This window comes from Asterias amurensis, chromosome 11 (assembly GCF_032118995.1).
Source record: "Asterias amurensis chromosome 11, ASM3211899v1".
NCBI classification, from domain to species: domain Eukaryota; kingdom Metazoa; phylum Echinodermata; class Asteroidea; order Forcipulatida; family Asteriidae; genus Asterias; species Asterias amurensis.
In genome coordinates this window covers 10769338-10790630 of record NC_092658.1, presented here as the reverse complement: position 1 = coordinate 10790630, position 21293 = coordinate 10769338, and the positions used below count along the sequence as shown (strand labels likewise).

Here is a 21293-nt window from a genome sequence, read left to right as displayed (position 1 = left end):
CCGAATGTAAACCTTCTGTTTGTCATATTTTTTTATGTTTGTGTATCCTTACGTAAATTTGATTGTTTACTTTTTGAAACATAGGTTAACAACAATTTGTGGGATAGGGGATAGCTCTAATATAGTCAAATAAAGTTATGGGTCGGTCAGCTACAGTGAGGGGAACATGCTAACTTTAATTGCAAAAAAGTGGGGGTTTTTTTTCTTCAGAAATGAAACCCGACTTAAATTCAAAATGATTGGTGTAGACACATCAGCTGCGTGACGGTGCGTTGGGTATTTCTGCAATGCTGCCCTGTCCTGAATATTGATTATTTTAAAGTTACAGTGTTTACTGAAACTGGTTGTCGACCTGGTCTGGGGAAATAAAGGAATCCTCCCAGTGTTTGGACCAAGAGTACATTCTCAGTCTGTTGAAACGTCTGGAACCCTTGTCATAAAGCCATGTTACTAGTGGGCAATTTTTTGCACGCAACTAAGCTGTATGCCAAGGAACTTCGGCAGCACAGAGGCAGTTCTGTATTTCTAACTCGATATCCCCGAGAAATAGGAAAACTGAACCATGAATATATGGCTGCTCTGATTAGCTAGCTTTTGGGTTGGGCCTTGGACCAATCTATTTGAAACTATTTCAGCAGTCGTACAAAATTTCATACAAAATCCCACCTCGCACATTTTATAATTTCTCTTTATTTATATCCTTGATACATGAATAATATAAACTATTGTTTCTGTATTACAGTAGTCGCTAGCAGTATTTCTTTTAAAACAAACATAACTAAATTTGCAGTATTTTTACCGCCCGGGTGCGTGTGTGAACTGACTAAAGCCAATGGACACTCTTGGTATGTCAAAGACCAGTCTACTCACATGGTGTATCTCAACATTATTCAAAAAATAACAAACCTGTGAAAATTTGAGCACAATAATTGGTCGTCGGAGTTGCGAGATAACTATGAAAGAAAAAACACCCTTGTCACACGAAGTTTTTTCTTCTTTTCATATGCTTGATTTCGAGACCTCAAATTTTAAATCTGACGTCTCTTCAGAGGGAGCCGTTTCTGACAACTTTTTATACTATCAACCTCTCCCCATTACTCATTACCAAGTAAGGTTTTATGCTAATAATTATTTTGCAAAAAATAGTTAATGGCCTGACGTTTCGACTCTAGCAGAGTCTTTCTCGAAGGCTAAATGACAACACAACAAACATGAACAGGTAACTAAGTGAAACATAAGCAGTGAAGTGGAAATACATGAATGGGGTTAGAAAGCATACATAAAAAAGCCGGGGGGTAAACAATGAATAGGGGGACAAAAAAGGGGGGGGGGTTGAAGGGAAGGGACTTGCTTGACCACAAGCAAGAGGATGGAAACACAAAGGACAACATCAAGGGTGGTGAGGTTGGGTAAACTGTAATTTACTAATAAATTGATGTTGTCCTTTGTGTTTCCATAAATGTGTTATATAATAGTCATAACTGCAATGTGACACATAGTCTTGAAGTCAAGACGGTAATTGTTAAGCGCGGTGTGTAGTTACAGCGCGGTGTAGCTACGGGGACGATACACACACCCTCGATCCCAGTATGTGTGTGCGAGTAGAGTCATAGAGTTATACATAACTCTATGGTGCGAGTCAGTCACAATATCACGCTACCTACGACTGTTGCATGTGTGACATCGCACTGTGACTGTTGCATGAAAGGCAGACAAAACGGCAGCGCCTAACAACTTGTCATCAAGTCTATGTGACACAAAGAAGTTCGCCGTTGAAAGCGCCCTCGTGAGATAAAAAATAACACGCTTTCAGAAATTGCTGGCCGAGTCAACATTTTATAAACTACGTTTCCAAAATAAGGATTTGCAACACCACCCAGATAAGCAAACAAAATTACATGCACCAGCAGTATGTTAAGATTTCACAAACTGCTCGCCAAGTTATAATTTTCCAACCAAGTTTTCATTTTCATGTATTATCATTTTAAATCATTCATACATTGACCAGAGTCTCAATTTACGCAAGAAACGTCCTCAAAGGAAGTGCTAGATAAAGGATTGGGTGCTTTCGGAAGGTACGGAGAGCATCTTCGGTGACAAAAATAAACAAAATTATCAAACATGGGAAATAACTAAGTATGATACAGAATTTGTATTAAACCTCAAAGAGGACAAATGAGAGAAAAGAGAACAATGCTAGAGTTTACACCAGGGCCGAACCCCTAACAAAACAATCGAGACGAAACAAGAGGTAAGAAATCACAAACGTGTTAACACTAAATGAAACTGAAACGGGCTTGTCATGTGGCAAGGATAACAGATGGAAAATAAGAATCACAGAATGAGAGAAGGAAACGATCCAGAGGCAGTCAGGCAAACCAAAGAAAAGATGAAGTGAAGATCGCAGGAAGACCTGGACTAGAATGGCTTTAAGAAAAGAACGACATGGAAGAGTCTGGCAGGGGGTTCCTGCGGTTGATGGACGCTGCCTAGATACAAGGAGGCCTACATGGTATAATGTTAATAATAAACACACCACAGCTTGCATATCTCGGAAGTTGGAAACGCTTGGCACATCAATAGTATAAACAAAATCACTGGGTTATGAAATTTCCTCATCCTTGATAGTTGACCTCTTCTCATCTGGTTACTGCGTCTCATCTTCCTTCTCTCTGGCAGGTTGCTGCGTCTCATCTTCCTTCTCTCGGGCAGGTTGCTGCGTCTCATCTTCCTTCTCTCTTGCAGGTTGCTGTGTCTCATCTTCCTTCTCTCTTGCAGGTTGCTGTGTCTCATCTTCCTTCTCTCTGGCAGGTTGCTGCGTCTCATCTTCCTTCTCTCTAGCAGGTTGCTGCATCTCATCTTCCTTCTCTCTGGCAGGTTGCTGCGTCTCATCTTCCTTCTCTCTGGAAGGTTGCTGCGTCTCATCTTCCTTCTCTCTTGCAGGTTGCTGCGTCTCATCTTCCTTCTCTCTGGCAGGTTGCTGCGTCTCATCTTCCTTCTCTCTGGCAGGTTGCTGCATCTCATCTTCCTTCTCTCTGGCAGGTTGCTGCGTCTCATCTTCCTTCTCTCTAGCAGGTTGCTGTGTCTCATCTTCCTTCTCTCTAGCAGGTTGCTGCGTCTCATCTTCCTTCTATCTGGCAGGTTGCTGCGTCTCATCTTCCTTCTCTCTGGAAGGTTGCTGCGTCTCATCTTCCTTCTCTCTGGCAGGTTGCTGCGTCTCATCTTCCTTCTCTCTGGAAGGTTGCTGCGTCTCATCTTCCTTCTCTCTGGCAGGTTGCTGCGTCTCATCTTCCTTCTCTCTGGCAGGTTGCTGCGTCTCATCTTCCTTCTCTCTGGCAGGTTGCTGCGTCTCATCTTCCTTCTCTCTGGAAGGTTGCTGCGTCTCATCTTCCTTCTCTCTGGAAGGTTGCTGTGTCTCATCTTCCTTCTCTCTAGCAGGTTGCTGCGTCTCATCTTCCTTCTCTCTGGCAGGTTGCTGCGTCTCATCTTCCTTCTCTCTAGCAGGTTGCTGCATCTCATCTTCCTTCTCTCTAGCAGGTTGCTGCGTCTCATCTTCCTTCTCTCTGGCAGGTTGCTGCGTCTCATCTTCCTTCTCTCGGGCAGGTTGCTGCGTCTCATCTTCCTTCTCTCTGGCAGGTTGCTGTGTCTCATCTTCCTTCTCTCTGGCAGGTTGCTGCGTCTCATCTTCCTTCTCTCTGGCAGGTTGCTGCGTCTCATCTTCCTTCTCTCGGGCAGGTTGCTGCGTCTCATCTTCCTTCTCTCTTGCAGGTTGCTGTGTCTCATCTTCCTTCTCTCTTGCAGGTTGCTGTGTCTCATCTTCCTTCTCTCTAGCAGGTTGCTGCGTCTCATCTTCCTTCTCTCTTGCAGGTTGCTGTGTCTCATCTTCCTTCTCTCTGGCAGGTTGCTGCGTCTCATCTTCCTTCTCTCTAGCAGGTTGCTGCATCTCATCTTCCTTCTCTCTGGCAGGTTGCTGCATCTCATCTTCCTTCTCTCTGGCAGGTTGCTGCATCTCATCTTCCTTCTCTCTGGCAGGTTGCTGCATCTCATCTTCCTTCTCTCTGGCAGGTTGCTGCGTCTCATCTTCCTTCTCTCTAGCAGGTTGCTGCATCTCATCTTCCTTCTCTCTGGCAGGTTGCTGCGTCTCATCTTCCTTCTCTCTAGCAGGTTGCTGCATCTCATCTTCCTTCTCTCTGGCAGGTTGCTGCATCTCATCTTCCTTCTCTCTGGCAGGTTGCTGCATCTCATCTTCCTTCTCTCTGGCAGGTTGCTGCGTCTCATCTTCCTTCTCTCTGGCAGGTTGCTGCGTCTCATCTTCCTTCTCTCTAGCAGGTTGCTGCATCTCATCTTCCTTCTCTCTGGCAGGTTGCTGCGTCTCATCTTCCTTCTCTCTGGAAGGTTGCTGCGTCTCATCTTCATTTTCTCTGGCAGGAGGCTGCTGAGTCTCATCATTTCCGCTGAAAGCCGGTTTGTCTTCAAGTTTTGATTCGGTTGGCACTTCTCCATCTTCAAAAGTCCTACTAGGGGGCTCCCTGTCTTTCGACTTCTCCTGATCTAAAGTATTGGTCATTCCGTCTTGCTTTCGTTCTTCCCCTGCCTGGGCAGAAACCTCTTCTAGCTTCTCATCTTGCATTACGACATCTTTGGGAAAGGTGAGCAGTGTCTGATCCGCTAATGGGAAAGCCGCCCTGAGGGTGGCGTCACTGATGTATTGCTTGAGACACTGGAGGCTGTATGTCCAAAGAGATTCTTGATTTGACTGATCCCTGAAATGAAAATACAACAACGGTGAGCTCATCTAACTGTATCCTAAAATAAATACATGACATTGTACCGAATTAACCAACTAAACAGTGTCAAATCAATTCTTATTTTTCTTGTTGTTAAACAATTTCGTGTCAAAATTTATAGAACTGCTTAAATATTTTATTTAAGGTTACCAACCATTATCTGTGCAATCCTGCTCACTCATGCTTAGCAGATAATTGGCAACAATAATTTGTTGCTTAAGCAGCTATACCATATTGGGTCCTGGTCTTCCTTCAGCATTTGCCTCTCTCGTTAGTCTCGAACTAGGTTTATTACAACAAAGCTTGTCCACGGGACCGCTTACCCACAAAAACTTGAATGACTTGCAGGTTTGCAATGCTTCAGAAACACTCCTGTGCTGTCGTTTAGAGCTGGGTCAACACAGGCCACAATGCTAGTGGATGCCCCCTCCTTGAGAGTGCGAAGAAATCCTGCAAAAAACAAATTACAAATTATGAATTCAAATAGTAGGCCTACTCAAAGTATTCATCTTCATGAAACAATAACTGATTTCAGTACCTGTATGAACCAAAACAAAAATGTGATAGTTTAGTTTATACTATAAAGACATTCCAAAATCATGACTATTTAGAACTACTGAACTTTTCACTCACCCAATCTGCCTAAAGCTTTCAAAAAAAGGCTAAACGCTTTCAAGTCAGAGAAGTTGTTGAAAATTTGTGTCTCCACACTTCCTGGGTTGACCGAGTATGTGGTGACCTTTGAACCCTCTAGTCTCCGTGCAAGAAAGTGAGCAGCCATGACCTGTAGAAAAGAAATCACAATACGCTAGAAAAAAAGGTTTGTTTTTATCTCAAAGTAATCAAACTTGAAAACTTGACTTGTTGATATGTCCCGAACAATTCAAGCATAAAATTTGTTTTCAGCCCGGCACTGGCTGGTTTTCTTTGTAATGTTGAATAAGAGAATAATATAATCATTTAAACACTCTTCACGTAATACCTAGACTTAGTTCAAACCGCTCCCGTATTCTAGTGCAGTAATTGTTGCCCTTACACACACACCGCTCTCACACACATCACTTTTACAGGAGCGTCTTGAACCGAGACTATAGTTCCACCACTATGAACCAAACTCACCATGTAACCTTTGGACGAGCCATACGCCCTAAACCTGCTGTAAGATTTCCTACCCCCTTGCATGTTCTGGAAGTCCAAGTCGCAGAGAGAATGTGCGGTAGAGGTGAGCAGAACTATGCGTGCATCTGGGGCACTGGCGTGAAGAAGCGGCAACAGATGGAAGATGATCAGAAGATGAGAGAGGTAGTTCACCTGAAACTGTTTCTCAAATTTATCTTCCGTGTACTCTAGAGGAGAAAATCAAACAAAGTGTAAATAATACATAATTTCCTTGCCAATCTCCTTATATTACTGTATTAGTCTATCACAAATCTCTTATTGAAGATATCGTAAAAACAAATTATTGCAATTGTTGTGTGAAAAGTTACCAGATAAAGGATTTTAGCAATTGATGCGACAAGGTGTCTTCGAAGAAAACTGAGTGGTGAGAATTCTGTTTTCTGCTATTCATAAGTCATACATAACAGTTTGAGTCTGCATGGGAATGGAAAACGTGTCTTTGGATAATTCTACCACAAAAATGTAAACAGTGTGAGGAGTAATTTTTATTGCGAAAGGCCTTTTGTTAGATTGGAAAAGTTGCATATGGATATTATAGAATTGAGAATAAAATTTAGAGGACGGTGTTGTTTTTACCTTCTTTGATAAATGCAATACCAGCATTACACACGAGGATGTTTAGAGAGTTTGACCTCTGTTTGACCCCTTCGATGAACTCCATTGTTGATTTCAAGGAAGAGAGGTCCAACTTGGCAAACTCCACAGCAAGCTGCTCATGTGGTCTATCGCCCTCTGTGGACAGGCCCAACGAATCAGGCTGGGTCTAAAAAGGGAAACATGAAACCTTATAAGTTTATGGCAAGCCATGGCCAAGTCGCTTGGCACAAGACTTCACGCTAAAAAACCTCTATTAATCTTACTGTGGGTTGACAGAGCTTTTTATATAGACATAATATCATCTTTACCTCATTTTCTTCGGATGGAGGGTTTTTCGTGAGCATTTCCGCATGATGCTCTGACTGCATCTGCTCAATAGCCTAGAATGGACGGAATGAGAAGGGAGAAACGGAATAGTTAAAACGAGGGGGTGACTACTTTGTTTGCCGCTAAATTATATATCTCCACAACGTCAGAAAAGGGTCATTAGATTTTGAACAACAAAATATGAAACCAACACGTTTTCCCAGCTTATTACACGCTGATGTGGCTTTCATAAAAGTATAATGGCATCACAAGATTAAAGTGGTGTTTGAAGAACTGTCAACATTAAAGTGATCTTGACTATTAATGAATTTCCACTCACTGCTTTGGCCTTTTCTTCTGAGCGGCATGCGATGCATACTCTGGCACCCATAGCAGCCAATGTTTTGGCCGTCTCATATCCGATACCTGCATTGCCACCTGTGACAATCACAAACTTCTCTGAAGAAAGTTGAACATCAGGGTGGTCCAGTTTGTTACCCATCTCAAACGAAATATCGTCGAAACAAATAATATATCATGTAGTGTACTGTTACTGTAGCTGTAAGTGCAACAAGAGATAGTGAAGTGTCAAACAACAAAACACAATTTATTTACTTTATGACTCTTTCTATAGTTTAGTATTAACCCAAGGCTTATGTTTATTGTCCATGTTAGTTCTCAACAAGCAATCTATACATAACACAACGTAGCGTAATGTACAGTAACGTAACGTCACGTAACTATAATAACAAAACATAACAATTTTATCATGTGCTATTCCATCAAGATTAGCACACAAAATACAAATTAATAAAACATTTTTTGGACAGAGATGAGTCTAAAAGAGATTTGAAAAAGAGAACATAATTTCCTAATGACAGGAGGAGGGTTGCGCTGATTCATTGGTCCAGCTAGCTACACTAAAAGCTTATTGGGTGACCCAGAACTGTGTTTTCGCGGAAAATTCAAATGAGTGATATCAAGTGTGGACCGAAGAAAACATGGAGGAATGTATTATGACAGTTGTTTAGGAGTATAAATGATTTCACAAACTATAATTTTGTTAATCATTAATTAACATAGGGCAAGTTTAAAATGAATCCGTTCTCTCATCGGTAGCCAATGTATACCCTGTGATGGAGGTAATGTTCTCTAAGGTTGTGGAGCCCCGGAGCACTGAACCATTTTGTATAAAGATGAAGGTTTTATGTGTGAATGAACTTTAGGAGGAGTGGACGCAGTGACCATCACAAGTTGATACAGTAGGTGAAGAGCATTGCCCGGCCCAGTTGCGCAGCCAGAGGCTCTCCCCCCCCCCCCCCCCCCCCCCCCCGTGTCGCTCAGAACCCTTGCCTCCTTATTATAAGATTGAGATCGTAAACATTCACAAACAAAATAGTCCAACACATTAATAATTAGTTGTAATAATTATTCCCATTATGTATCAATTGCAGCGCCCTATGGAAAGTCTGGTACACCAGCCCATGTTGGACAGAGTTTGATCAGTAATGGAATTCAATATGGTCGGGCTTTCATGGGGCCCATCGGCTCTTCTGTCGGTGTAACAGCCAAGACCCCATGATACAAAGTGGGGGTTGTCGACGAACAGCTTCTTTTCTGCTAATTTCATGAGACTTTTCATACACTGCTGGGGCATTGTGTAAATAATGTTGAATTGCCATTCGAATTTTCATCTTTAAACCATAAACTTACCCTTAAATGGTGCTGTATCGCATGCAGTATGAATTGGACATCCTCGTTTCCATGTGTTGGTATCAGTCAGTATACTGGATGTCGTTCTACCGTTTTATTTCGGCCATTTTGTTTCCGCCTTCATTTTTCTGCCGATTCGAATTTGATAATAACATTATATTGCGAACTTTGATTTGCAAGTGTAGCCTTGATCAAGGCGCTAAAGCCAGACAGCCGCGACCTGCAAAATCCCAGTCCCCATCACTGAATTCCGCCAGCGCATGAGTATTTCTGTTTGAGCCACGTGTGCGAGGTTGAAAGTAGAAAGACACGATCGTACTCACGACTCCGCTATACTGTTCTCGCTGTACAATGTACTGTACGATGTACTGTATACATGTACGTTGTTCGTGTATGTACAGCGTGCAGACTGCCGAATTGTGCCGGGCCGGGGCACACTACGCCAACAGCCTTGAGTCAAGGCTATTGCAAGTGCAGCGTAGGCCTATTATGAACTTTGCAGATTGCCTTATCATTTTCAGTAGGCTAGGCCACGAGATGAATGCATGTTTGGTCAGTGCGCAACAATTTGTTTTCCTTGCAGCTGTTGCACAACAAAAGTTTAGAATAATGCATGAGATTGACTGTTAACGAGTTTCCTGATCAAATTCAACTATGTTTGTTTGAATATCAGCCAAAAAAAAATGTGGTAAACGAATTTAGGTGTGAACTTTTTTTGTCACACATGATCAACGCACAAAACATGCATGGGTACATGCCGATTTCACGAAACGCTAAGATAAATCTGGTCTAACTCATCCTAACTTGGGATGGGTTCAATGTGTCCTAACGTCTATATAGACCATGTGAACCTTGTTTACAATACATTCTTTAAGTATTCTGACAGGCACTGTACTACACTGGTCCTATGAGAAAGTTGACATTTTGTGTCATAATTTCCACATAAAACCAAGAGTTATGAAAGTAAAAGCTGGACAACTTTTGAGATGTGCCTCCTTTAATCATACCAAAAGTTGATAAGAGTTGATAGACAGTGCAATCTCCATAAAATATAAGATTTTATATTTTCTTCCAATGAGCTGTGTACAAATCCTGCCTGCAGGAAGTCCAGGCTCTGTGGCTCTTTTGTAAACATGTGATGTCACAGGTCACATCGTCTATACGGAACTTGTCCTAAGTCCTAAGATTAATCATTATAGTAAAGCTCGGAAGAGTATCGTGAAATCGACGGCTGGACCCCTCACATGAGTGTGGCGTGCCCGAATGACGGTGCTCACACACGTGCAGAATCTGTCATGTGACGTTGTCTTGTGATGTGCCTGCTGCCCGCACATCCAGGCACGTCACACGGTGATTGGCCAATGTGAACAAAACTTAAGGACCAATCACAGTGACCATGAAACGTGCGACCTCGCCCTGTAGTGATTATTAGCAAAATTTCATGAAGCTAACACCCTTTTTCTGTTATAATAAACACCAAAAACTGCGTACGGTTGTAGAACAGTCTACAGTTGAAAGCAGTTTTGGGGTGCATGTGGCAGAAAAAGTGTATATTACCGATTGAGAAGAGTTATGCATGCACTCATCATGACGTCACAATATTTGTTTGCGTTTATTGTGTCACCCGTCTCTTTACAGAAACCCCATCAATCGTTTACAGCAAAACGATTGTATCACCCGCCAAGCAAAAATCAATTTGCATTTACATGGTGTTTTATACAAACCATGCTTAGATTTCCCACCATTCAAAGTTTCAAATCATACTCATGTTCATGTACATGGTGTAGGCCTACCGCAAACCTGGGTTGTTTCTCCATCAATGCAAGGTTTCAAATCAATTGATTTACAAAAAGAAGACGTCTAAGGTACACTGCAAAAGCTGGGGTCTATATAAAAACAAAACATGAGTGTTGTTCACATAACACTAACATATGCCAAAGCAATTATATTGATGTTATGATAACACCCTATGATGTTGTATTTTCTCTTCTACGTGACAATACCCATGGTATCAAAACACCCCAGTGTTTGCAGTGTATGGCTATATACTGCTGTTGTTACAGAGTTTGTCGACCCAATCGTCCAAAAATTTCGTACCTTAAAACTATTCCCGGGCCCAATATTTGCGTAATTTTGATTATATAAAAAAATTGCTCGCTCAGCGAATAATCACAGTAGTTTACTGGTAACAACAATGTAAACTGTACGCCTATTCGGCTATTGGTCTTGTACTTTTGTTAGGAAACGAAACCGTCAAGGAAACGGACCTTGGACTATCTATTATAGGCTTATCCATACAGGGGTGACAAAGGTTATACAATCAGATTGTATCAAGCTTTGCAAATGTGCGAAGACCGCATAGGCAATTGACTGGGAACAAAACACTGATTCAGCACTATTGTTTCGTGTTGACTCTTTTCCACTATAAATACTGTTGGCCTTGTACGCACTCGTTCTTTCGCATCCTAACGAGTCGCGGTGCCACAGTCAGTAGTTGTCTATAGACGTTGAGCCCCGAAAAACAAACGCCAATAACAAGTCACAACATGGCCCCGCCAGCTGTCAAATACACGCAGGTAAGTTGTGATTAAACGTTATTCGTTAGGTTAATATAAGTATATTATTTTGCTTTGTTTTTAATTAATTACATGTGTGGCACGCCCCACTCAGCAAGTCTTTGCACTGTCATGATTGCCCCGGTATGCGTGGCATGTGAAATACCCCCTTCAGAACACTGAAGAGGGGGTACCGTACGTATCCCCAGCCATGACACTTGTGTCCTTAATTGCTTCGTCCTTCGGATGGGACGTAAAGCCGTTGGTCCCATGTGTTATGTAACGCATGTAAAAGAACCCAGTGCACTTATCGAAAAGAGAAGGGGTTCACCCCGGTGTTCCTAGCTGTTGCTGCTAAATGCACCGTAGCACCTTGTAAACCAAAAGGTGCTGCGTTTAGTCTCAGAGTTTATAACTTTCAATAACCTCTCTTTCTGTATAAATGAATAATATGCGCTTGGTAGATACGTACGCTTTAAAGACTTTAAATTATTATCATTACGTTGTGTGCACATAATATTTATGTTGACAGATTTAAATATTTCCATTAACCACATCGCACTCAGGTCAGCTCACATGCCATGCTATCCTAAGCTGGACCGTGCCACACGGGTGATTTTATTGAACATAGATCAGTGATTAATACTGGTTAGAGGGGGCGGGACAAGTTTCTGCCAGAATCCGTTGGGTACAAAATCGGTGTATGAAAAATACTTCTTTTTTTTTGCATGACAGATCTTCATCAACAATGAGTTTGTGGACTCAGTGAGTGGTAAGAAATTTGCGACAGTTAACCCCACCACAGGGAAGAAGACTGCTGAGGTTCAGGAAGGAGACAAGGTAAAGACATACACCGTAGACATACACCGTAGTCTGGTTCATACTCCTCGCGAATGCCAATACAAATGTACAATGTGACCACATAAATTCATTCAGGGCCACCATAGTAATGTTATATTTCACACTGCAGTGCACTGCTGAACAAGACGGAGAGACACCAGCATATGTCGTATGATTAAATCTGAATCTTATGTGACTCCAATGGACCAGTAACAGGCTTTATCTGGGATATGTAGAATTAGTAGAGCTGACGTAATACTCGCAGACAAGTGTTCATATCTTTGTGACCAACGTGAAATACATGAAATAAAAAACCTGGGCAAATGTGGCCTCAATCCAGTGCTGTCTCATTCAGTTGATATGGGTCAGGAGAAACCGTTAGTAAAAAAAAGAAAACGTGCACAATTATCAGCATGTTACAAACACATTGTCCTTTGTTGATTGTAACAACCGAACGCAGCTGTTGCATTTTTCACAGACAAAATGGTTCTAATCCAGTAAGCTTTCCGACCAAAAAAAAAATGAACAATGATTGTGTTTATCCCATACTATACATTCTGTAAAGTTTCGAAGGTTTTTGCAAATCTTCTTGTCATTCCAAAAGAATTTAACATTGTCCAGAGCGGTTATAATGTCCTTGTCCTTGTAGGAAGAATGATCCGTAAATATTACTGACAGTAGCGTTTCGGGGATAAAAACTGAAATCCTTTTCCCTGACCATCTTACCTCAAAGTGAAATGATTCTTAAAACGCTTTAAATTAACCAAAAGCTGCTGTACTTTCTATTACAAAGCATGTTTTTATTTCTATTAGTTTTAAAAGTGGTCGATTACTAAACGTATACCTTTCCTTTAAGTATGAACTAGTTGGAAAATGTTGTCATATAGAACTGTGATTGTCTTCAAATTAAGTTCTCGTTGTTTTCTTAACAGGCTGACATTAACAAGGCAATTAAAGCAGCACAGGATGCCTTCAAGTTGGGATCACCATGGCGACGTATGGACGCAACTGGACGAGCTGCTCTTATGAACAAATTGGCTAACTTGATCGAGCGAGATGTAGAACACCTCAGGGTAATTTATTCATGAGCCTTTTTGAAACCACGGGCTTGGGACCAGACCTAAGCCCCACCAGGTCCAAATTTCATAGAGCTCAAAAAGTAGCTTAGAACAAATTGTTGTGCCTACCAGAATAAGGTTACCAGCTAAAGTACCATGTCATACGTACAACAGTGACTGGTATCCTGCTAATTTCTGCTTACCAGACAATCATTGTTAAGCAATATATTCTTTTCTTAGATGAAATTGGTCCCAGTCATTTTAAAACGCGCGCCCTTTTTGGTGTCTTCAAACACCGGGGTTGTGGAAGGAGCTTTAGCCCGGGGTCAAAGACAAAGTGTTGGTTTCGAAAAGGGCATGTAACGTAAAATAGGCGAGAATGATTGGCCCTGGGATGAGGCAGTGTTAGCCAATCCTATCCTGGAGGGTCCTTGGTAAGCCGGATTGTCCAACCCCCAAAATGGCTTCCCTTGACGCACTGTATTGTATACCAGATTAGTCAAAGCAAGTGCGGGCGAAGGAAAAGTTTCTGGCCATAAAAGAATTTTTAGGACGATATAGTTAATTTCTCCAAAAGATATTGTTATTCGATAACCAACTTTCCAGAACCACCTCATTTAGAGAGTCATTGCATGGTGTTACCGCAAACCTTGCCACATCGTATTTCCGCCGTGCAAAGTTTCAAATCCTACTTATTATTTTGTTTTGAATCATTACAAATGTTCTGTTTTTCTTCATATTAATTGAAAATGAATGTAGGACTTGGAGATTATGGACAATGGAATGACTGTCCAATTAGCAACGGGTAGCGTGATGGGGTGCATCAGTTTCTTACGTTACGGTGCCGGGTATGCCGACAAACTGCACGGAAAAACCATCCCTTTGGGTGAGTGACAAGAAACCTGACTTTATAAACTATATAATCTAGCCTTTTTTGTTTCCAGCTTATTACGTAGTTGAGGTGATTCTATCATTAAAAAAAATGAGACGTTGTTCCACTGTATGGAACGTTCACACATCGTATGTCAGCTTTGGAGCAGTAGCAGTGTGTGACGTAATGACTTTTACTAACTGCTGATTGGCAATGGGGGATCACATGGATATGTGCTGCAGGGGATGTACAGGTCGTATACACCACTGGGAACGAGGCTGGAGAATGCACAACATTCATCCCTATTTCCTATTGCAGTTGGGAATGTGGCTTTGACTCACATTAGATAAGTGCGTCCATACATAGATGCACATGGGAAGCATAGGGAGATTGGGGCATAGTGATTTTCCCGTTGGTTCAAAACTTCATCATCGAACAAAACAACTTTTAAAAGTTACCGAAGTTCGGAAATGCACAGATTACTAATCCCACCTTCACCCTCCCGAAAATTGTTCGAGTTTATACTTTATGCAACCTTTATTGTTCGAGAAAAATGAAAGAGAACAATCCCACAAACTATGACCTTCAAACTAATTTTCAAAGACCCTGCCACCATCTTTGATGTCTAACAACGTAAACGTGCGGGCATCGTCTGCGCTGCGCATGACTCTTAACCAATTGTAGCTCTTCATTGACCTCAGTGAGAGGAATTTTTTTTTTTTTTTTTTTTTTTTTGGGGGGGGCTTGTGACGTCATGCAAGGGGGTGTAAGCCCTATACCTCATATATAATGGTTTCTTCTCTTCTCAATTTTTTTTTAAATAGATGGTGATTATTTCTGCTACTCCCGCTACGAGCCCGTGGGTGTTGTTGGAGCCATCATCCCATGGAACTTCCCATGTTTGCTGATGGGAGCTAAGTTGACTTGCTGCCTGACCGTAGGGAATTGTGTAGTGGTCAAACCTGCTGAGCAGACACCCCTGACTGCACTCCACATCGCTTCACTCGTTAAAGAGGTAACTTAGGTGTTAATTGGTTCACATTTTTTCTCTTATAAAGATGCTTACAACAAATGAATGATGGCAAGCAGATTATACTCATGAGTAATTTTACGAATCTACAGTCAATATTGAGAAATCAAATTCATTGAAACTGTGTGAGTCCATAATAAATGGCTTTAGGGGAATATACTCTATAGAAGTGTAAATGTGTTACTACAATATACATTCTATCCACGAATCTATACTTTCCCGTCCATTTTCTTCAAAAAGTCTCACATTTTAAAGTTCGAACATTTTGAAGTACTTGGGATTTGTACAAAATGAGTATTATAAAAGTAACCGACAAAAACTGAATGTTACACTGAAATAATAAACTACAGTAATACAACAAACAAACATAACAATACATCTGCTATATCTCCAGGTTCTCGAAGTAGGCCTACTTAAACAAAAATCAAAAACGATATTAAAATCACATTTTTTAAATGCTGTTTTTTTCTTGGGTCTAGGCTGGATTTCCACCGGGTGTTATCAACATTGTGCCTGGATATGGACCCACCGCTGGAGCAGGTCTTACAGAGAGTATGGATGTTGACATGGTGACCTTCACGGGGTCAACTGAGGTAAAGATCGACCTATGACCTTATCTTTCCCTTTACCGTTCTTGGGTTTTAAATTCATTGAGGATTTTCATAAATTACTTTGCACAGCAAAATATACTGTTCGAAACGTCGAAACCAAAATAGTTTTTTTTTTATAGCCAGCACTCCTCTCTACAGAGGTTATGCACAAAGTCATGGTTGCCTGCAAATTAACTACGTATACATGTAGTTACTCCTTACACCATAATCTTTGTTTGTAAAACTTGGGTCAATTAATGAGGGTGATCAAACAAGGGGAAACTAAATCCCTGTGGGAAATATGGACCCCCTCTCCCAATGGCCACATAACTTTAAAAGTTAGTTACAATTTACTGTTTTTGCTGGACTCTGACATTGTTTAGGTTGGGCGTATCATCCAGCGTGCTGGGGCTGACAGCAACTTGAAGAAGGTGCACCTTGAGCTGGGAGGGAAAAGTCCCAATGTTGTATTCGCTGACTGTGACAGTAAGCTCTTTAATTATATCAATATTTGCAATTGCTTGTTGTATACAAGTTTTGTCAATTCAATTCAAAGTCCTGTAATGCATGCACTTTCTTTTTAGTGATGTACCATTCAAGATTAAAAAAAACAAAAAAAAACGTTCCACAGTGGAAGAGAGACTAATTAATTGTTAATTGTTTGTAGTGGACTACGCAGTGGAGACCAGCCACATTGGTATCTTCAACCACTCCGGCCAGATATGCTGTGCTGGCACCAGGACCTTCGTCCACGAAGACATCTATGATGAGTTTGTTAAGAAGAGCAAAGCGAGAGCCCTTAAGAGAAAAGTTGGAGATCCAACTTGTGAAGGCACTGAGGGCGGACCACAGGTGAGCGATAACTGGATGTTACTTTAATGATGCTTAAAAACGTATTATAAAGCCTCAACTGAGTTGCCGCGGTCTCCTTTTAAACATGGAGGAAGAATAAAAAATCTGAGTGGATGGAATCTCTCTTTTCAAAAAGGCCTAAGGATGAAACACACCAATTCGGTGTTGTTAATAGAAAAAAAAAGAGAGAAAAAACCTTTATTCTGGGGGAATGATTTTCAAGAAATGTACTACATCACGAATTCTTTTTGGTTACCGACCCACTTCGCACAGGGCACATTCACACATTCATAGAGGCAAGCAAAGCTTACCAAATCTGGTAGTCCTCATTTTGTTTGTCTGAACAAATGTTGTGCCGAATTTTTTCCCCGGTAAATTTTACGTCAGAATCTATCGGTCATGATAGCCAAACTTAATAACCATGAATTCATGGCTCAGCCTGATTGTTACATCTTTGTCCCTTTCTCAGATTGACCAGGAGCAGCTGGACAAGGTCTTAGAGCTGATTGAGAGTGGCAAGTCTGAAGGAGCTACACTTCAGTGCGGGGGTAAACGTCTTGGCACTGAGGGTTTCTTCGTGGAGAGTACAGTCTTTTCTGACGTACAGGATCACATGAGAATAGCCAAAGAAGAGGTAGGACGTGAACCACTTTAAATTCTAAAACAATGAAATTATTTAAAATGCACATGAGTTTTTGGTTTTTAGCTTTGCGTTTCATTTGATCAGAACTTTGGGGTTCTTCATAACAGATTTATTATCAAGATGATAACACACATACTAATGGGCCTGGCAAATCATGTACTTCGTGTTTGGTCAATTAATACACTGCTAAAACTTGGGTGAAAATTAACTCCCTAGGGTGTTGTCATAATTTTATACCCTCGAAGTGAGTACAAATTAACGCCTAAAATTTTAAGCAAACTAAAACTAGGTGTCATTTATTCGCTCTGCTGTACTGTTTGAAACTTGGGAATTTAGATCATCCAGTAAAGTAGACCACATCATCTACAGTCTGGATCATTGTGGTTTATAGATCAGTAAAGTATTAGTTAATTTGGTATTTACATCAATTGCTCATTTGGATTTTCTTTTTGCTAGATTTTTGGGCCCGTACAGCAGATCTTGAAGTTTAAAACCATCGAGGAAGTGACAGAGCGAGCCAACAAAACAACTTACGGACTGGCGGGAGCGGTGTTCACTAAGGATATCAACAAAGCTCTCACTGTTGCCAACACAATTAGGGCTGGACTTATTTGGTGAGTTAGTTATGTTTTCTCGTTGAAAACTAAAATGAGTTTTTTTATCGTCATTAAGAAACTCATGGTGTGTTTATAGGCCTTCGACTCACAATAGAATACTGTTTTGCTTCACATGATTTGTGGGTGATTTGATTTGAAGAAGATTTGTGATTTAACTTTAGGGCCTATAATAATAATATTGTCAAAAAATATTAGTAGAGATATATAGTTGGCATGTATTTAAAAAAATCCTTGCTATGCAAATTATTACTTGTTTATAACATTGTTCTGTTGTTCTATTGTTGGCACAGGGTTAATAATTATGGGATGTTCAGTCCCATGATTCCATTCGGTGGATACAAGATGTCTGGTGTGGGAAGAGAAGGGTATGTAAAATAGTTTTATATTGTTTTCAATAAATTAATATTTTATTTATATACTTCGGTCAGTTTGAAAATATTTTCGTCCTTGTGTTTTTCTCTGCAAGTACATAATATGGAGTGAAAACCAGCATGAAAAACAATGGTTTTAATATGAATGTGCTCAAAAGCAAATTAAAGTTCTTCATAGTTTTAATATTATATGTATTGGGCATCAATCTACGATTGGACTGAGATTTACTTTGTTGGAGAGTTTGAAACCCCATTGAACTTTGACAGCCTTTATCTAAAAGTCGAATGTTTGAGCTCGTGGTTACCATGTACCGACAAGAGACCAACCTGCCGACTGTCTGGATTTGAGAGTACATAATCTTATCTTGTATATCATAGATTGCCCTTCGATTTGTCACAAAAATACAAGTTTGAATTGGGAGATAATTTGGGTGAAAGAATAATGTTGTTATTAATGATAAAGTCTAGACATGATACCAAAAATGCTGACAAGCCGTTTTTGGTGTTTTTTTTATGCGCAGAGGTGGACAGACTTTACTTCACACATTATCAAAATAAATGCAATCTCTCAACCTTTGATGAAACTTTTAAAAAAAAATTGTAAACGATTCTCAATTTGTTTTAATTGTTTGTACTTTTCAGAGGTGAAGATGGCTTCAAAGAATACTGTGAGATCAAAACGGTAAGAATTCATTGTTTAAAGTATTTTTTTCATTTTGTGCTTGTTTTTGTTTTGTTCTGTTTTTTTGTTTTTTGCTTTAAACAAAATATTTAAATATATTGTTGAATAAATTGCTTTTTATGGGACTGGTTGGGATAAAGTCTGGGCAGAAAAGTTGACTGTAAGTTAAATAAAAATGGTATACTAAAGTATATTCTCACGGACAAGAGTGTCACAAGCGGGACTCGAACCGACACTCTTATAATCAGAAACACCAGAGCTTGACAATATTGTGCTCTTTATATATTTCGCTAAGCAACACCAAAGTCCTTGAGAATTACTCGAGCCAATTATGTTAACTGAACACTGTTCTTAACTAATTAATGAGACATCAATTATTTCACTTTTTCGTTTCTGTTTCAGGTGGTCATCAAAGTTCCAGAGAAAAACACTTAAGCTGAACATCAACCATTCTTGTCGTCTGCCATTAAACAAAATAACGTAACCAAACTGAGGCTCGAAGGAAATAGTCTGGCCTCGTTCTGAGAGCCAGTCGTATCCATGTCATTGACTATGGGAACAAGCCAAACATGACGCCTGATACTTTGATAATAATCATAGAAATGTCTTGCACTTCCACATTGCTCCATGGTCTAAAGGAAAAGTATAAATATTATTCTAAAGATAAACTCAAGTACTATGGAATACACAACTTGTTTAGACACAATATAAATGTCTGGATAAAAAGGCCGAGTTTTAGTCGGTCGCGCGATGGAAATCTTCACGCGCGATTATAAAAAGACACAGGCTGTGTCCGAATTAGCGGCTACAGCTACGGCTACGGCTAGATTTCCGCGTCACCATGCATTGAGGTATAGGACGTCCTTAGCAACACCCTTAGCAACAGCCGTAGCCGCCAATTCGGATTCGGCTACAGTTTTGAGGCCTCAGTCTTAGGATCGCACGCATGATTTCCATCGCGCGCCCGACTATAAACCGGTGTCAGATGCAATTGTGTCCGCCATGCAATACTGTCCGCTCCGGACACTTTTGCATAATTTTGTATGCAATCGTGTCCGGGGCTATGCAAAAAACGTCAGGTGGACTTGTACACGACTGTACATGATATGTGCGCGCGTAGCGAGCGTGCATTTACTGAACCTACATACATGTATATACAGCATGAATATTCACGTAAAATGATTGCAGCGAATATCCAACGGCCGAACATTTCCCATTACATGTCGTTCATGACATGCACTTAGCTTGTAAAAAAAAGGCGAACGTGTTCCGTCGACCAAGGGCGTTTAATTTACTGCAAGGACGGTTTTGCACGGGGGCGGACACAACTGCATATGCAAATGTGTCCGGGTGGACACAATTGCACTATGCAGTAGCGTCCGGGCGGACACGATTGCATATGCAAAACCGTTTGGTGGACATTATTGCATATGCAATAATGTCCTCCGGATAGTATTGCATAGAGGACATCATTGCTTGCGACACCGGCTTTATGGATTAACTTTTGTTAAAAGAAGGTCGACAAGAGAACGTGGCAGTGTCATGTCATTAACTCCAATCTAGGTTCAACCAGGTACATTTATTAATCTTAAAATAATGTTCAATCATAGTTCTATAGTCAATAATAATTTCGGCTAGTTGTTATGGTGTAGGCTATTGTCTTGGCGTGATCGAGTCGAAAGCTCATAAGTGATGGAGTCTTGCTCGAATCGAAGGAAAGAAAACTCAAACACATAATACTGAGCCCAATTTCAAAGAGCTGCAGAATTGCGTCGAAACAGTATACAGAGAAAACCAGTCCAAAATGCTAAACACGTAACGAGTTTTGAATATCATTCTGGTAATTACAAAGTGCCTTTTTTGCTTTTATGTGCCCTTGGTGTATGTTTGGGTATTTTGAGATTATGAACAATGGTGGTTTCCCTTATGGGATTAAATCAATTTTTAATTAAGTTCGTTGCTGGTGAGGCTGAAAGTTGTATTCATGGGGAAATCTTATAAAAATTTCAGATTATAAAAGACAAGTTTTTAGTACTTTTGTGTTGGGGTAGGTATACTTTTTGTTTTTAAATATCCGCAGGCCTATGTCGGTTTGCAGTTGTACACATTGATTTTATAAAGGAACAAAACAGGTAATTAAAAACTTTGTTAATATCAGTCATCCGACTCTGTTGGTAAATTTCTTTTCGCTCAATTTCCTATAGAGCTGCTATGCGATATAGCAACAATAAGTATTGATAGCTACTTTAAAAAAATTAGTACCTACCAGGTTTTCGGGTTTTAAACCGATGCGTCCGCTCCACACCCCTATTGTTTTTATTGCTCCTTTAGGCGACATTTCCCTTTTTATTTCACGTATGACAGTGTGGCCTCGAAGTCTCAAACTTTAATTTTAAAGGCACTGAACACTATTGGTAATTACTCAAAATAATTATTAGCATAAAACCTTACTTGGTAACGAGTAATGGGGAGAGGTTGATGGTATAAAACGTTATGAGAAACGGCTTCCTCTGAAGCGACGTAGTTTACGAGAAAGAAGTAATTTCCCACGTATTTGATTTCGAGACCTCAGATTTAGAATTTTGAGGTCTCGAAATCAAGC

General features: G+C 40.5%; 2 protein-coding genes across 2 annotated transcripts; one reads left to right on the top strand and one right to left on the bottom strand.

Annotated features, from left to right (window-relative positions):
• Positions 1 to 3130: 3130 nt before the first annotated feature.
• Positions 3131 to 8810, bottom strand: LOC139944670 (uncharacterized). Its single transcript, XM_071941741.1, has 9 exons — positions 8583 to 8810; positions 7210 to 7428; positions 6872 to 6943; positions 6543 to 6729; positions 5907 to 6133; positions 5421 to 5571; positions 5111 to 5237; positions 4427 to 4763; positions 3131 to 4036 (listed from the first exon to the last, which is right to left on the bottom strand). The coding sequence occupies exons 2-9, from the start codon at positions 7369 to 7371 to the stop codon at positions 3131 to 3133; spliced, it is 2169 nt and encodes a 722-aa protein (XP_071797842.1). The 5' UTR covers positions 7372 to 7428; positions 8583 to 8810.
• Positions 8811 to 11002: 2192 nt separating this feature from the next.
• LOC139944220 (aldehyde dehydrogenase 1A1-like) lies at positions 11003 to 20848 on the top strand. The gene is made up of 13 exons (XM_071941193.1): positions 11003 to 11158; positions 11873 to 11977; positions 12910 to 13050; positions 13795 to 13921; positions 14731 to 14921; positions 15416 to 15529; positions 15910 to 16012; positions 16194 to 16378; positions 16848 to 17012; positions 17478 to 17635; positions 17929 to 18003; positions 18652 to 18691; positions 19094 to 20848. Exons 1-13 carry the CDS (start codon positions 11129 to 11131, stop codon positions 19124 to 19126), a joined length of 1467 nt encoding a protein of 488 aa, XP_071797294.1. The 5' UTR covers positions 11003 to 11128; the 3' UTR covers positions 19127 to 20848.
• The last annotated feature ends 445 nt before the right edge of the window (positions 20849 to 21293 follow it).

What these genes read in the sequence shown, in the direction of transcription:
- LOC139944220 (XM_071941193.1), top strand. Translation starts at nt 11,129, where the DNA reads ATGGCCCCGCCAGCTGTCAAATACACGCAG. An exon ending in CAGCTGTCAAATACACGCAG is followed by an intron (nt 11,159 to 11,872) that starts GTAAGTTGTGAT and finishes TTTGCATGACAG; the next exon opens with ATCTTCATCAACAATGAGTT. An exon ending in TGAGAATAGCCAAAGAAGAG is followed by an intron (nt 17,013 to 17,477) that starts GTAGGACGTGAA and finishes TCTTTTTGCTAG; the next exon opens with ATTTTTGGGCCCGTACAGCA.
- LOC139944670 (XM_071941741.1), bottom strand. Translation starts at nt 7,371, where the DNA reads ATGGGTAACAAACTGGACCACCCTGATGTTCAACTTTCTTCAGAGAAG. An exon ending in CAGAAGAAAAGGCCAAAGCA is followed by an intron (nt 6,944 to 7,209) that starts GTGAGTGGAAAT and finishes CGTCCATTCTAG; the next exon opens with GCTATTGAGCAGATGCAGTC. An exon ending in GAAAGCTTTAGGCAGATTGG is followed by an intron (nt 5,238 to 5,420) that starts GTGAGTGAAAAG and finishes TGTTTTTTGCAG; the next exon opens with GATTTCTTCGCACTCTCAAG.